The sequence below is a fragment of the Barbus barbus genome (genome assembly GCF_936440315.1).
Source record: "Barbus barbus genome assembly, chromosome: 34".
In the NCBI taxonomy this organism is placed as follows: domain Eukaryota; kingdom Metazoa; phylum Chordata; class Actinopteri; order Cypriniformes; family Cyprinidae; genus Barbus; species Barbus barbus.
Genome location: NC_136762.1, coordinates 14080940 through 14096350, shown reverse-complemented (window position 1 = coordinate 14096350; position 15411 = coordinate 14080940). Strand labels below are relative to the sequence as shown.

The window sequence follows — 15411 nt, the reverse complement described above, 5'->3', positions numbered from 1 at the left end:
TACTGTCCCGTTGTCTCTCCGTTTCCATAGAAATAATTGTTGAAAGTGTTTTCACCCCTGACATTTGATTGACATATTATATTTGCTGCTTTGTTTCCTTGGAGAAAGTGGAGAATTGATAAATAGAATGGCAATGACAGAACGGGAATGTTGTCTGTCTTTTGCTAGCTTTCACCCAACTCTGAACAGGTTTTGCAAAGCATTGAACCTTGCCTTTTGTTTCTCAATGCCGGCAATGCCATGTGTGGATTTAGTCTAAGTAGCTGTTTAAATTAGCCTAGCCTTGTCAAAAGTGTTTAATGTTGCTCTCTCTTCTCTTTTATCTTCCAGGCCTCAGAGTTGGGGATGCTGTCAGTGTACTACACCTACATCCTGACTTCCTTGGTGAGGGAATTTAAGTCTGATGCTCTCTGTTGCAAGAGTTTTTAAAGCACATGCCTGTCAAATATAAAGTCAAGAAGTCGAGTTTCCTTTCTTCCTCCCAAATTACGTGTTTTATTTCACATTTAAATACGAGAGGGAAAATTTTGTTAACTGCTTAAATTTGGTTTCTTAGTTGGAAGTTATAATATTGTACAATATTGTTTATTTGATTTTTATTGCGTAAAATTACATAACCAATAATTAGTGTACCCAAAAATCTGAAATGGCTAATGATGAGGCTGAAACCACACTGAAATCTAGCGTAAAGTGGTGTGGCACTTGCACTGATTTGTTGTTTTTTTTGGAGTTGATTCAAGGATCCTATAAACAGTATCTTTGATGTTTCCTTTTCAATCTTTCTGTTTCACGCTTATGTGCGCTAGAAATAACAAACCAGGATGGATTTTTCAAAACTTTTTCATCCACACTTCAACACACTCCAACCTAATTTAAAGAAGCCACTTCATTTCCACACACTGCTTTCCTTTACTTATTTAGTCTCTCCTGACGCGTCGTTCATGTGTCCAACACGCTAACGCCACACCGTCCTCCTATCTGCACGCTGGTGTTGCATTATGCCATTTTGACAGGCCTTTTTCACACTATTTTTTTGCATGTTTGTCACACTTTAATGTTTCAGATCATCAAACAAATTTAAATATTAATCAAAGATAACACAAGTAAACACAACATGCAGTTTTTGAATGAAGTTTTTTATTATGAAGGGAATTAGATAAATTGTTTGTTAGCTTTTCATCAAATGTAAAATTAAAATTAAGAAATGAGGCTGCACAATTAATTAAAATAAAACTGAAATTGCAATGTAATTAATAAATATTATTTTAGATATATAGATATATTGATTATTAGCTTTTCTTCAAATTTTAAATTAAAATTAAGAAATGTGACTGCACAATTATTTAAAATAAAACTGAAATTGCTATATAATTTATTAAAATGCTTAAATATACTTACATGTATAGATATAGTTTTCATAATTGTCACATTGCAGTTTAAATGGCAATCATATATGACAAAATAATTCTAATATAATTTTTGGGTTACGTTGTGCAGCCCTACATATATAGAGAATCATAAAGCACTAACTAAAAAAATGTATATTATTAGAATATTTTTTCTATTTACTTGCAAGTCATGTGACCTCAGAACTGAACACGCAGATGTGTCATTGCATTATTGCATAATAACAATATTAATTCTCAGATGGTACTTCAAGTAAATATTTCACATCTATAGATGTTCAGCTGACAAAATATTTTGGGAACCTCTGACCTAAAAAGTAGCTGGCTGAGGCCTTGCCAAGATGGAGGCAAAGCCTGCACCCATTTTTAAACAAACTCAGAAAAGAACCGGATGGATGGATGGATGGCCTCTTTAGATGTAGAGGACACCTTAGGCACTTTAAGAGATGGAATCGGTTTGCTGATAAGCGAGTCCAATTTATGACTGTGCTGGGGGCGGGGCATTTTTCAAAGGCAATTTTTGATCGAGCTGCGAGCCGAGGCCAAAACATCACACCCACACATGACTTTACGTCTCTGTCATCTCACCTGAATCCATCTGTCTTGGGAATAATTCAAGTCCCCGTGGGATCTTGGCTCAGATATATTGTTTCTGTACATTACAGCAACTACAGCATTTCTCTCGCAGCGAATGTAAATCAGGACTTCACAGTGTCCAGGCAAGCTTATGAATCACGCTCACCTGCTGCTTGTGAATCATTTTGAGCAATCAGTCATTAGTAGTGACAGCATATATACAAACCTTTTCCCAAAGTGCACTTTTCTAGTGCAGTTATTTATCATGTGCAATGTGCTTTGCTATCGCTTTAAAGGGATAGTCTATTCGAAAATAAAACGCCTGCCATAATTTTGTCATTCTCATGTCATTCCAAACAGTATGACTTTCTTCTGTGAAACATGAAGATACATTTTGAAATTGATACTTTTATGAAGTGTGTGTGTATATATATATATATATATATATATATATATATTTATACACACACACACACACACACACAAATATAAATACATTATACATATTTAATATTTTAAAAGGACATGAGAGTTAGTAAATCATGACAGAATCCAGGCATCTATTTTTTGTAGCTATTAGGCATTCAAGTATTGATCCTGTCTGATAGGGAATGGCCAAAATCTTTATCTGTTGGTTAAATGTATGTTTCAGATATATATTTCATAAATCAGCAATAAAATCTTGCAACAGTGCTGTCATTTATCATCTTAAGATCTTTGCACACTGAGTCCGAAATTTTCGAATGCGTTTTTTTCGGGTTCGTCATCCTTTCTATCAAAATGCTTATGGATGCGAAAACGCAGAAAATAGAATGTGAACATTTCAGACGGGAATTTCGGACTGAGTGTGCAAAGACCTTTAAGCTACAATCAAGCTAAAATACCTTCTAGTGTGCATCAGACTTGGACTTGAATAGAGAAAAACGCTTGCTATCATATTGATGCTAAAACTGTACTTATGCATGTTGTAGAACAGTGGTTCTCAAATAGTGGGTCTCTGCAAACTTCCAGGGCTGAAATGAAATAAAAATATCAGGGCCTTTAAAGGTTGACGTCTACTATTCTAGAGTACACTGAGAAGGTGATTAGGTCTATGTACTTGGACAGAGAATGACTAAAATCTCCAAATCTGTTTCTTTCAATAATATATTTTATAAATCATTAATACAATCTGACAACAATGCTATGATTTAGTATCTTTAGCTACAATTTACTTAAAAAAAGTACATGTGGTAATTAAAAAAACTACCACATGTTCTAGAGAGCCCCATTTTTTTCCTTTAAGTCTTTGATGTAATCTCCATCTACATCCAGTACAGTTTCCGGCTTGCTCTTTTCAGAAACTTCACTTTTCAGACATTACATGTCAATTCCAATCTCGTCCTCATTATCACGCAGGAAGAGAAGAGCTACCGCTGCTATGAAACGTCCCTGTAATTTGATACAACATCCTTCCCTCCTCCGTTAGAGATCAGGTTCAGTAGGTTAATTGCAATAATGAAAGGAAAGGAGCGAAGCCATTTTGCTCTAATTACTAGATGTATTCTCTCTGGTGGTGACTGCCGTACAGGTGAGCAGTAAAGGGATTGTTGCTTTGTGATTTGTGCAAGCAATAATGCTTTGCCGAGTGAAGAACGTTTTCATCTGTGTTTGACTGTCACCCAGAGAGTCAGCCTTTGTGCTGCGTTTAAATGGAAGAGGTATGCCAGCAAGACCAGTGTGCCTGAGAGATCTGCTTTTATTGAACAATCTTTGCAGATCAGAAAGTTCACATTGGCATATCTGACATTTCTGCAAAAGTTCTCAGAAAACATTGTTTTTCCCGTTCTTGACACATCTGTTGAAACACATGGCACAGATTGTGTGCCCTCATCACACGTGTTGCCGATCCCGAGTAGAACAATGTGATGAGAAAAATTGATGAAGGTCCCTCAGACTCAATTCACGGGTGTAATTATAGACTTCCTTATGAAGAAGACATTATGAACCCCAGGTTTAGATTAATTGCATATTAACCACAAAGCATTACAAAGAAAGAAATTTTGTTCTTGGGTTTTGTCTGCCTTAATGAGAATTATGAAGGAGACGATTACATTGGCAAATTTTGTAATTTTTTATGTTCTGGTTTTATAATCCTGTACTTCAAGTATAGCCTGTTTTTGACAGAGTGTATTAACATGAGAAGTCAGGGTCATTAGCACTGGCTACATTATTGATTTTTAAGGTAGACATACTCTAAACAGATGTTTTTTTGACAGCTGTGATGCATCTCGCTGTTAGCACTTTGTACCTTGAGTGCTATGTTTTTGAGAAGCGTGTCAAGTTAAAGGGATTGTGCATCCAAAAATGACAATTATGTCATCATTTACGCACCCTCATGTCATTCCAAATCTGTATGACTTGCTTTCACAACCCAAAAGAAGAAAAAATATATTTTTTGTCTGTACAATTAAAGTCTGTGGGGACCAGTGTTGTTTTGGACCCCATTGGCTTTAACTATATGGACAAAAACAATTGAAACAATCTCCAAAATATATTTTTGTGTGTGTTCTGCAAGAGAAAGAAGTAGAAGCTCTACAGTTTTGGATTGACATGAAGGTGAATAAATGATCACAGAAAGGGAGAACTATTCCTTTAAAAATTCCTTTACGTCCGGCGACTGCTTATGTTATGCTCCATCTAGCTTTTATTAAAAACAAGAGCGTGTCATGTAGCCTACACAAAAATATTCTGCAACCTGTCATGTTACAGCTGTTGTAAATGATAATTACCTAAACATTCCTCTTACTTTTATTATTCAACAAATAGCCCCGCCTACAAACATACACCATTGGCAGAAATCTGCCTTCAAGTTTTCTGATTGGCTGATGCTTGCAAGAGTAATTTTTCCTCTTTTACAGAGCAGTTTACTGTATAAGTCTAGTACTGTGATATTTCTCAGGATACCAATTTCAGTGCTACCTGACAGGCAAGTATAGGGATATTTTTGCATGCCATTCGAAAATAGAAGTTGCTTACTGCAGCTTTAACGTTGAGTTATGGACAAAAATGATGTAGCATTGTGAGTGGCATAAAATACAGCTACAACAAAACAACAAAAGAGATGTGGCTTGTTTAAGCATATAAAACACAAACACACTATCTTTTTGGGCCAGGTTTTTTGAGAACGGACCAGACTGTTAAATCACGATTCTGTTTATAGCTCATACAAACACTGAAGTGTTTGCCGGTAATTAACAAGACCAGTTTCTCTTTCTATTATTTGTTCCACCGTTTAAATTTTGGAGCATTAACCAGCAGGACGGAATTACAGATGTGACTTTTTTTTCTCAAAGATAAGTGCAGAAAGGGAAGGTTTCTTCACGGTTTGTAAACAGCAGAAGCCATTGTTAAAAGGGCTATTGAAGTCATACTCACGGAGAGCAAACACTGGCGGGTGTTCAGAGTTAAAGCAGAGGACACAAGGTAACCGGCTGTGAGCCAGGCTCAGGAGGAACCCGAGACCAGACAGTAGAGAGAGACAGGAAGGAAATGAACAAGACCATCTTTGGGTGCCTTTGCATAAGTAGACTGAATAAAGAGCTGGTCAGCATCACGTAGCTGCTGTATTTCTATGGAGCATGGAGGGGTTTTGTCATTACTGGCCGCTCTCGAAGTCTCCTCAGCAGCCCCACGAGGCCCAGCTTCACATGACACTGATGAATGGGCTGCCATGCCACTCACCTGTGTAATTTGTTTTTTAATCATTTCAAGTTGCTGGTAGGGGACAGAAAGAAAAGTTGCATGCATCTTGTCACCAAACTGATATGTTGGTTACCACTGACATTAAACCTTGTTTTGTGGTGTTTACCAAGGTATTTGTTATCTTAGAGTGAGCTAATACAGGGATGTCTGATAATGATTGCATGCATAATATATTATGTGTACATGCATTACATGTGGGTGAGGTTGATACAGTATTCCCTATTCAGTTTGATTCCCATTCACAAGCTCTTGATTCTAATGCATTTGGGTGTGTTTTAGATCATATATTAATTTTGCTGATTTATGAAAGAAACTCTCTCTCTGCTAAAGCTGTAAATTAAACAGGGGTAGTGAGTTAGACTGATTTAAACCAGTAACTCATCTTTTTGAAATATTCAATATAGCTATTTGTGTTGTGATTTGAGCTACACGTAGTTTTATGTTTTGGATTCATTCAAGAAACATGTTCATATGAATTATTAGTTTGTGACTCGGAATACACCATTCCCGCCATATGAATTTGATGTATGTGCTAAAAAAAAGTTCCATTTCATAAGAGTTATTAATTTCAGGAATCAGGCTACGCATATTGATTTTTGGATATACAAAAATTAAATCTGTCTCTTTTTTTTTTTTAAATTAATTAAGTTGAATTTTATGGGCAAAAACGTCCATTGCCTGTTGTCAGTAGTGTAGCTTAAACCAATAATTTTTCTGTCGGTCAATTTAGTATCACGCGATCAACTTCCAAACCCTTGCGAAATCTGCGTAAAGGTAATGTTTTGCCCTTATGCAAAATTCCCAATGGACCTTTTTCACATTTCTGGGTTTCTCAGTAGCATCATACGTAGTTGGGTAAACTTCTATAGCAATGAATGGGAAACTACCACAAATATATTTTTTGCATTCCCATTTGCTCAAATAGCAAAAAAAAAAAAAAAAAACTCCACAATAGTGTTTTCACGACTTTCCAAAAAATAGAGAGATACTGATAACGGCAGTCAGAAGAGAGAACGATGACAAATTTATCGTCACTCCCATAGACGCTGTATTAGAAACACCCTTGCATTAGTGTAAACTATTTTTTTGTGATTTGATGCAAAGGTAATATAAAGTATAGTGTTATAAATGTACTTACATTTAAAAAAATGTAAATATAAAAATCTTTGGAGGACTTACAATGCTGATAATCTCATGGACCATTGGCTGAACGTCTGATGCATATGGCACACAAAATTGGAAACACTTCAAGAGTTTCGAAGTTGTCATTGGATTGGTTGAATTATACAGGAATTCCGGGAGTTGTGTGTCACGTTCTTTAACGTTCCATCTGGAAACAAAGATGTCGTAATGCCAAACCCCTTCATAGAAGAAAAAAGTAATTTTGTCTACAACTGTGACAGTGACCGCTCACCAGTATTAAATAAACACTGGATTTTCAAAAGTATGTGAAATATGTAAAGTTCGTGGCATAGAATCTTTCAAATATATCCAAGAGATTTATACACTGGTCTGTTATTGTGGCGACACTTCCACGCCCCTAAACATGACACGGCACAAAACGAAACATGATTGGTGGCTTTACCTACAGTCTCAGTCATATGGCCTCTTGGGCGGTCCTTGGCCATTCAAAGTGGCCAAGGTTCCCAGACCTTCTGCCATTAGTCTGAGGGTCTGTCTACGCGAGACTACGATGCTGATGACCATTGAAACATGCCATTACAGTCTTGTAAAAAGAGTCCATTGCTTGGGATCCTTTTAAAATGACTGGATTTTCATCACAAATCTGACTGCACCTTCAGGATTTACTTTGTTTGCAGAGACCAAATGTCCCTACAAGAATAGTACAACTTTCCATTACCTCCCAGCAGCCTGTAATGAAATCGGCTTAGTAAAAGGACTAAATATCTTCATTAGAAACTAAAAAAGAAAAATATTTTATGTAAAGGTTAGGTTTAAGAGTAGAAGTCCATGGAAAAAACTTAGCATAATATAAAACAAACGTTTGGTGGTGAATGGATGTGAGTGCGTGTGTGTGTGTGTGTGTGTGTGTGTGTGTGTGTGTGTGTGTGCGTGTGTGTGTGTGTGACCTTCTGCCATTCTTCATTTATTCATGTGCTGTGATCTCCTGCTGCATAAAACAGCCTCATTTTGGAGTGTCCTTTCCACAGAGAGTGCTGACTGGCCTTTTATGTGCTGTGTGTATATATTTTGTGTGTGTGTATATGTGTGTGTGAGAGAAAAAGAGAGAATTATGTAGGGTCAGTGATAAGCCTGCCGGGGTCTCCTCATAGTCAGATCTCCTCACAGGAGCTGATAGAGAGGAAATGAAGAAAGACAGACCAGACCAGGGCAGCTCACCAATGCCGTCTACTCCCATCAACCCAAGCCGTCTACACTGTTTACCCCCTATAATTCAGCTCTGCGTCCAGCCCTGGGCTGAGGGGAGAGATGTACAGCTGACCTGGTAAAGAGGCCTATAATCAGCTGTTCTGCAGCATTAACTTCCTCCACTCTTTCCATCAGGAAACAGCCTCTTTCTCTCTCGCTGGTGTTTTGCGTATGTGTGCTTGTATGTGTCCTACTCACTTTTGATGCACATGTAAGGTGGCCCGCATGAGGGCCTGTAAAAACTAATGAGCAATTATGCTCGTCATTTGGCCATCATTAAATGGATTGCAAGGAGATGCGCACGGGTCTCAAGTGACAAATGAATTCCTTCCTTACAAATCTATCTTTACCAGATTTAGCTGATAAGGGCTTATGAGATAGACCATGTGCTCCTCGAAACATTAATTCAGCAAACCAGCTGCAGGGAAGGGCCTCGTAAAATAGAAGGTCACGAATAATCAAGAAACAATCGCTCAATTCAGATAATGGCACCGTCTGAATTAGCCGTGATCGCGCAATCACCGAAAAGACTTTCCATTTATCGTGGAGCACTGCGAGCAGCGCCTCTGTGTTGTTTTGATACGCCGTGTCAAGAACCCTTCCCATCTGGACTATTAGCAAGAGTGGACGTAAATACAGCTCTATCAGTTGATATTTATGGAGAAAGAGAGACCATAGGGCAGAATAGATTTCCTAAAGCATCTGCGATTTTTATACTCAAGACCTGAGTGACTTTCTTTCTTTTATAGAACACTAAAGAAGATATTTTGGAGAACGTTAAAACTGTTTTTGTCTGTATCATAAAAGCCAATGGGATCCAAAGCATTGACATGAACTTAAAACATTAGCTTGATCTTTTTCTGGTTCTTGCACATCATGTGACCATGCATTACTTTAAATGTTCCTAAATGTTTTTGACTTTCATTTAATAGAGCTGTAACATATTCAGTATATTATCTTTTGAATGTGCAGAAGAAAGTCATTTGAGTTTGTGACAACAAACAAATGATTGTTTTTAATTTTAAGGTTGATCTGTTCCTTTAAGAAGAAGATTTATGTTTGTGGTGGCCATTTTGCTTTGATTTTGTTTTACATCGTACAGTAAGTTTGCACATATTTATTTTGACAGCCATGTTAGCAGGTCTCAACATTCACACTGCCCGCATGAGCACTGGCTATTTTTGCCATGTGTAGGAGTGCTGAACTCTGGAAAATACACTGAAAATGCTCTGTAAGATAATTTATCAACACAATATTTTACAGTTTAGGCATTTGTAACATTTACATTTATGTGATTTGGCAGACGGTTTTAATCCAGAGCAATTTATTAAATTTTTTTTCATTGTGTCCAAGGTATACATTTTATCAGTTTTCTGTTTTTAGGAAGCAGCATAATGAATGGGCTAAACTAAAGACGTATTTTGCGCTTACACATGTTGTGACAAGCACACAGAAAGCTCTTTGTATTCAGTAAATCTGACTGAATCCAGACCATTTAAGAAGCTTATAGTTGCACTTTGGGATTTGGCTTCTATTCTACGTAGATTAATTACCATTCGAATGTAAATATGATCCTCTTCCCCTTTGTATTATTAGATTTCATTATGATGAAGTTTGTAATAATTTTCAATAGCCAACTCCTGATAACACTTTGTATAATTTATGGCCGTTATCAAAGGAAATCCTTAATATAGTAACTCAGAAATCTTTTTTATTTTTATTTTTTTTAGAGCCACAGTTACACAGCAGAAATGCTGTGAGCTTCAGCAGCTGTCTGAAACAACCCTGGTCTGTCTCTCTCTCGCTCTCTCTCTCTCTCTCTACTCCTACGTTTCCATCATGAATTCCATCAAAGTGATTTGTTCTCCTTAGTTCCAAACTACTCGGCTGGATTAAATAAATCACATCAGCTCAGCTGCATCAGCTGCTGGGGGGCTCTGATGTCATTTGAAGGTTGTGTGAATGGGAGATCTGCGCTGATGCTCATCAGGCCTCCGCATGGGCCGCTTCTCCACATATTATGGCTGTCGTCAGCTGCCACTCTCTTACTCTGTCTCTCTCTCTCTGTCTATCTTTCTGTCTTCTGTTTGTTTTGTTCTTCGTGTTTAATTTCCCTGTCACATGGTCCTGATGCGCCCTGTCAGACATGTCATCACCGCAGTGCTTCAAGCAGGGATCAGAGCAGAGTCATACATACAGGCACACACTTTACAAGCAGGGTGGTCCAGCTTCTGACGGGCTCATTGTTCATGTGTTCATTCATTCATTATAGCCAAATTATCTGTGTTTGCTATGAATACATTGCTGCACATCATCTGCCCCATAAGCATGTGTTGGATTGCTATCCTATATCTATATCTATCCATCTATCCATCCATCTATCCATCCATCCTCTATCTATCCATCCATCCATCCATCCATCCATCCATCCATCCATCTATCTATCTATCTATCGTTCTATCGTTCTGTTTATTGTTCTATTATTCTATCCTTCAGTGTATCTATCTATCTATCTATCTATCTATCTATCTATCTATCTATCTATCTATCTATCTATCTATCTATCTATCTATCTATCTATCTATCTATCTATCTATCTATCTATCTATCTATCTATCGTTCTGTCTATCGTTCTATCATTCTATCTATCATTCTTTCTATCGTTCATTCTATTTATTGTTCAATTTTTCTATCTCTGTTGTTCTATATATAGTCTATATTTGTGACCCTGGATCATAAAAGCAGCCATAAGTAGCACAGGTATATTTGTAGCAATAGCCAACAATACAGTATATTGTATGGGTCAAAATTATCCATTTTTCTTTTATGTCAAAAATCATTAGGACATTAAGTAAAGATCATGTTCCATGAAGATATTTGATCAATTTCCTAGTAGATATATCAAAACTTATTTTTTTTATTATTCATTGCTAAAGGCCAACTTTAAAGGTGATTTTCTCAATATTTTGATTTTGTTACACCCTCAGATTCCAGATTTTCAAATAGTTGTATCTCGGCCAAATATTGCCCTATATCTTAACAAACCATACATCAATGGAAAACTTATTTATTCAGCTTCCAGATGATTTCATTATGTCTATTGTTATAATGTTATGTCTATCTATCTATCATCCTGTCTATTGATCATTCTATCTATTGTTTTATCTGCCGTGTCAAATTTGGTTGGAAAAGGAACATTTCCCGTAACCATTCATCCTATTTGCTGACCTCATTTACCACCAGCTTAACTCATGAATATCCAGTTCAACTCACCTGCATCCAGTTTCCACCCTCTTGCGCTCCTCCAATGCAGTGACATGGTGGAACGACCCTCAAACACATTAAGAGCAATCAGGTTCACAACACATGGATCCATGAGGTCTGAGCAAAGTGGTTTGCACTGACTTATAGAAGTCAACGTCCGTATCGTGCTTGTCAATACTCACAAATCATTATTCAGGCGTTGAGGACTTCTCATGGTTTCTGCTTCTCTGTTTGGATGGATGTAAAGCTCAGCAGTCAATAGAGTGTGTAATGAAAGAAGCACTGTAATAGTACGTGAAAATATCAGAAAGGCTGTAAATTTCCTGATATTTGCAGCTTGTACATTTAATGCCAAGCTATTTAAGAGGTAATGAAACTTGTAAGCAATACTGTACTATTTGGCGGCCATTATGCATTTCAATCCAGCATGTGCTACTGCAGCACAGATCCAATGGCCATATTGAGATATTTGCTAAAAATAGTCATTCGGTTTGGTGGCAAACTCTCCCTAACTTTACGCCACTTGTCTTAAGCCTTGTTGCATATTGATTAGTTTCTGTCAGCTTGATTGCAGTCTTACTTCCTCTGTGGCCTTGATTACTCCCTGTTGACAAATGTATTGAGCTGATAGCACTCACTGAAAGTTCCTGCCGTTACCCCGATGTGCAGATAAGCATGGACTACATTCGTTTTTCCTAGAAAAAAATTTTTTTGTAATTGTCCCTCGGGCAATAAGCAGATGATTTACAACTCCCCTGTTTTATAATTATGTAAAGTGTTTGAGACCTCCTTATCCACGCCTGTGCTAATTACACAATTGGGGGATTCATTTCAGTGAAAGTGCTAAAAGATCAATCTTTTATTTTTTAGCTGTGAAAAACATGAAGCAATGGCTGATCTCTGGCACCTGCTATATTGAGTTCATTAGATGCAAGCGATGCCAGTGGCCGCTCCCTACCTTGAATGATTGAGGGTTTGCTTGATTCACTCTGCATGTCCGGTCTTGCCTCGGACGATTTGTAATAAGTATAAATGGGTCTGAAATTATATTCTATTACTCTGAAATTATCAATTAGCTTTGCTCAGGCTGCCGTTTTTGCCAGATTTCTTTGATAATTACACAGCTCTCTGAAATACTTGCTTCTGATAGATCAAGCGTTATGTAATGCAGGCAGACAGTATATGTTTGCGCCATTACTGCTTCATATGGTGAGACTAAAATAGAAATTTGAAGAAAACTTTTGATAGATGCTAGCAGCTCAGGTATTCCTCAGTTAAAGAAAGATTTGAGATTGCAGATATTAATTTTATATTAATAATTTTAGTTCCAGTGTTTGTGTTGTTGCTAGGCTCGTTGTTATGTACAGTACACATTCCATGTTATAATAAACTATTATTCTAGAAAATATAAAAAATGGTAAAAACAAAATTTAAAACTAATTTTCATATCCATTTATTTATGGTAATATTGTATTTGTTCATAGCAGTAGCAGTGTAATAAGTAGCATAGAAAATATACAGTATCTCACAGAAGTGAGTACACCCCTCACATTTTTGTAAATATTTTATTATACCTTTTCATGTGACAACACTGAAGAAATGACACTTTGCTACAATGTAAAGTAGTGAGTGTACAGCTTGTATAACAGTGTAAATTTGCTGTCCCCTCAAAATAACTCAACACACAGCCATTAATGTCTAAACCGCTGGCCACAAAAGTGAGTACACCCCTAAGTGAAAATGTCCAAATTGGGCCCAATTAGCCATTTTCTCTCCCGGGTGTCATGTGACTCGTTAGTGTTACAAGGTCTCAGGTGTGAATGGGGAGCAGGTGTGTTAAATTTGGTGTTATCGCTCTCACTCTCTCATACTGGTCACTGGAAGTTCAACATGGCGAACTTCCAGTGACCAAGATGGCGCCGCTGTGTTCGGACGCCGTTAGGTTCGCTCCACTGAGAATTTGCTTCTACTTTCTTTTTTACTTAGTTTTACTTTCTCTTTTTACACATCTCACGTCGGCACTGATCACCTACAACATAGAAACACTTTTGGACATTGGAAACCGCTACACCAACCTGTTTCAGGACACTTTATCCACGAATCCTGCGTGGCCTCTGGAGATTCTTCGGAACGCGGAGATAAACAACACCCCCCCGAGGCGACGGATCAAGAAACACCGCGGGAAGCGCGCTGGAATTTGAGTCAGACTCAGGAAAAGGGCTCACAGTCCTCCTCTCCCAAGCATTCTCCTCGCTAATGTCCAATCCTTGGAGAATAAGATGGACGATCTTAGAGCCAGGATTAGTTTCCAACGGGACATTAGGGACTGTAACATCCTTTGTTTGTCAGAAACGTGGCTTTCGTCCTCGGTCCCGGACACTGCTGTAATGCCGAGTGATAACTTCTCTGTCTTTCGGACGGACAGAACAGCAGAGGCCGGTAAATCCAGGGGTGGAGGAGTATGTTTCATGATCAACAAGAAATGGTGTGACCCCAGGAATATCTCCATTCTGTCGCGTTCCTGCTCGCCTCATCTGGAACATCTTTCCATTATCTGCCGCCCATTTTATCTGCCCCGGGAGTTTTCATCGATCATTGTTACTGCTGTGTACATTCCACCACAGGCGGACACTGGCTTGGCTTTGTCTAAGCTTCACGATGTGCTCAGCGGCCACATTAACAAACATCCTGACGCTGCCTTCATCATCGCGGGGGACTTTAACAAAGCCAACCTCAAGCAGGTCATGCCGAACTTTTATCAACATGTATCCTGTCCAACTAGAGGACCAAACACACTGGATCATTGCTACACTCAGTTCCAGGATGCCTACAAAGCCCGCTCACTACCGGCTTTTGGCAAATCGGACCATGCCGCCATCTTTCTAACACCGAGATACAAACAAAGGCTCGTTCAGGAACCTCCGGTGCAGAGAGTAGTGAGGCGCTGGTCCTCCCACTCAGAGACTATGCTGCAGGCGGCGCTTGATGACGTCGACTGGGACATGTTCCGGGCGAGTTCTTCTGACGTCAGCGAGTTCACGGATGTAGCATTAAGCTTCGTAAACACGCTAACCGAGCAAGCTACAGAAACAATAACGATAAGGACATTCTCCAATCAGAAACCGTGGGTGGACAGAACAATCCGTGCCGCGGTTAACACACGCACCGCCGCTTACAATGAGGCTCTTCTGTCTGGGAATACGAGCGAGTACAAAGCATCGTGCTATGCTCTCCAACGCGCAGTAAGAGCCGCCAAACACAGATACAGAGAGAGAATTGAGTCTCATTTCCAGCTCAACGACTCTCGACGGATGTGGCAGGGACTGAGGACCATCTGTGACTTCGGAAACAAATCCTCCGCGGAGGTGAGAGCAGATCCGTTGCTGGCCGACGAGTTAAACATCTTCTACGGCCGCTTCGATGGCAACGGCGGCGGCGCGTTTCTGCCGACCAGCGCGTCTGGAAGCAACAGGCAGAGCAGCGATGATCCTGTAATCACCGTGTCGGAGGATGAGGTTCGGAGGGCGCTAAAGAAAGTGAACGTCAGGAAAGCAGCCGGACCTGATGGGATAACCGGCCGTGTTCTGAGGTCCTGCGCCGATCAGCTCGCTGGTTTGCTCACTTCTATCTTTAATGAGTCCCTTGCTACCGCCGTGGTTCCCACCTCATTCAAAAAATCCATCATTATCCCTGTGCCAAAGAACAATAAACCCTCTTGCCTGAATGACTATCGCCCAGTTGCCCTCACATCTATAGTCATGAAGGTTTTTGAGAGACTTGTAAAGAGCCACATTTGCTCCTCCATCCCTGATACTCTGGACCCTCTTCAGTTTGCCTATCGCCCAAACAGATCCACGGACGATGCCATTTCTCACGTTCTCCACTCTTCCCTCACACACTTGGATAGCAACAATGGAAATTATGTAAGGCTGCTATTCATTGACTATAGCTCAGCTTTCAACACTATAGTCCCCATCAAGCTGGCATCTAAACTCACAGACCTCGGCCTAAACTCCTCACTCTGTGACTG

General features: G+C 39.0%; 1 protein-coding gene across 2 annotated transcripts in view; it reads left to right on the top strand.

The window, feature by feature from the left end:
• LOC306853984 (glutamate receptor ionotropic, kainate 4-like) overlaps window positions 1-15411 on the top strand; it is a gene marked incomplete at its 5' end in the record, with an annotated part of 197932 nt that overhangs the window by 81970 nt on the left and 100551 nt on the right. For both annotated transcript variants that reach the window (XM_079391731.1, XM_079391732.1), the window contains one exon: window positions 331-384. In XM_079391731.1, the coding sequence (XP_079247857.1) occupies window positions 331-384 (54 nt within the window). The remainder of the gene's footprint in view (window positions 1-330; window positions 385-15411) is intronic.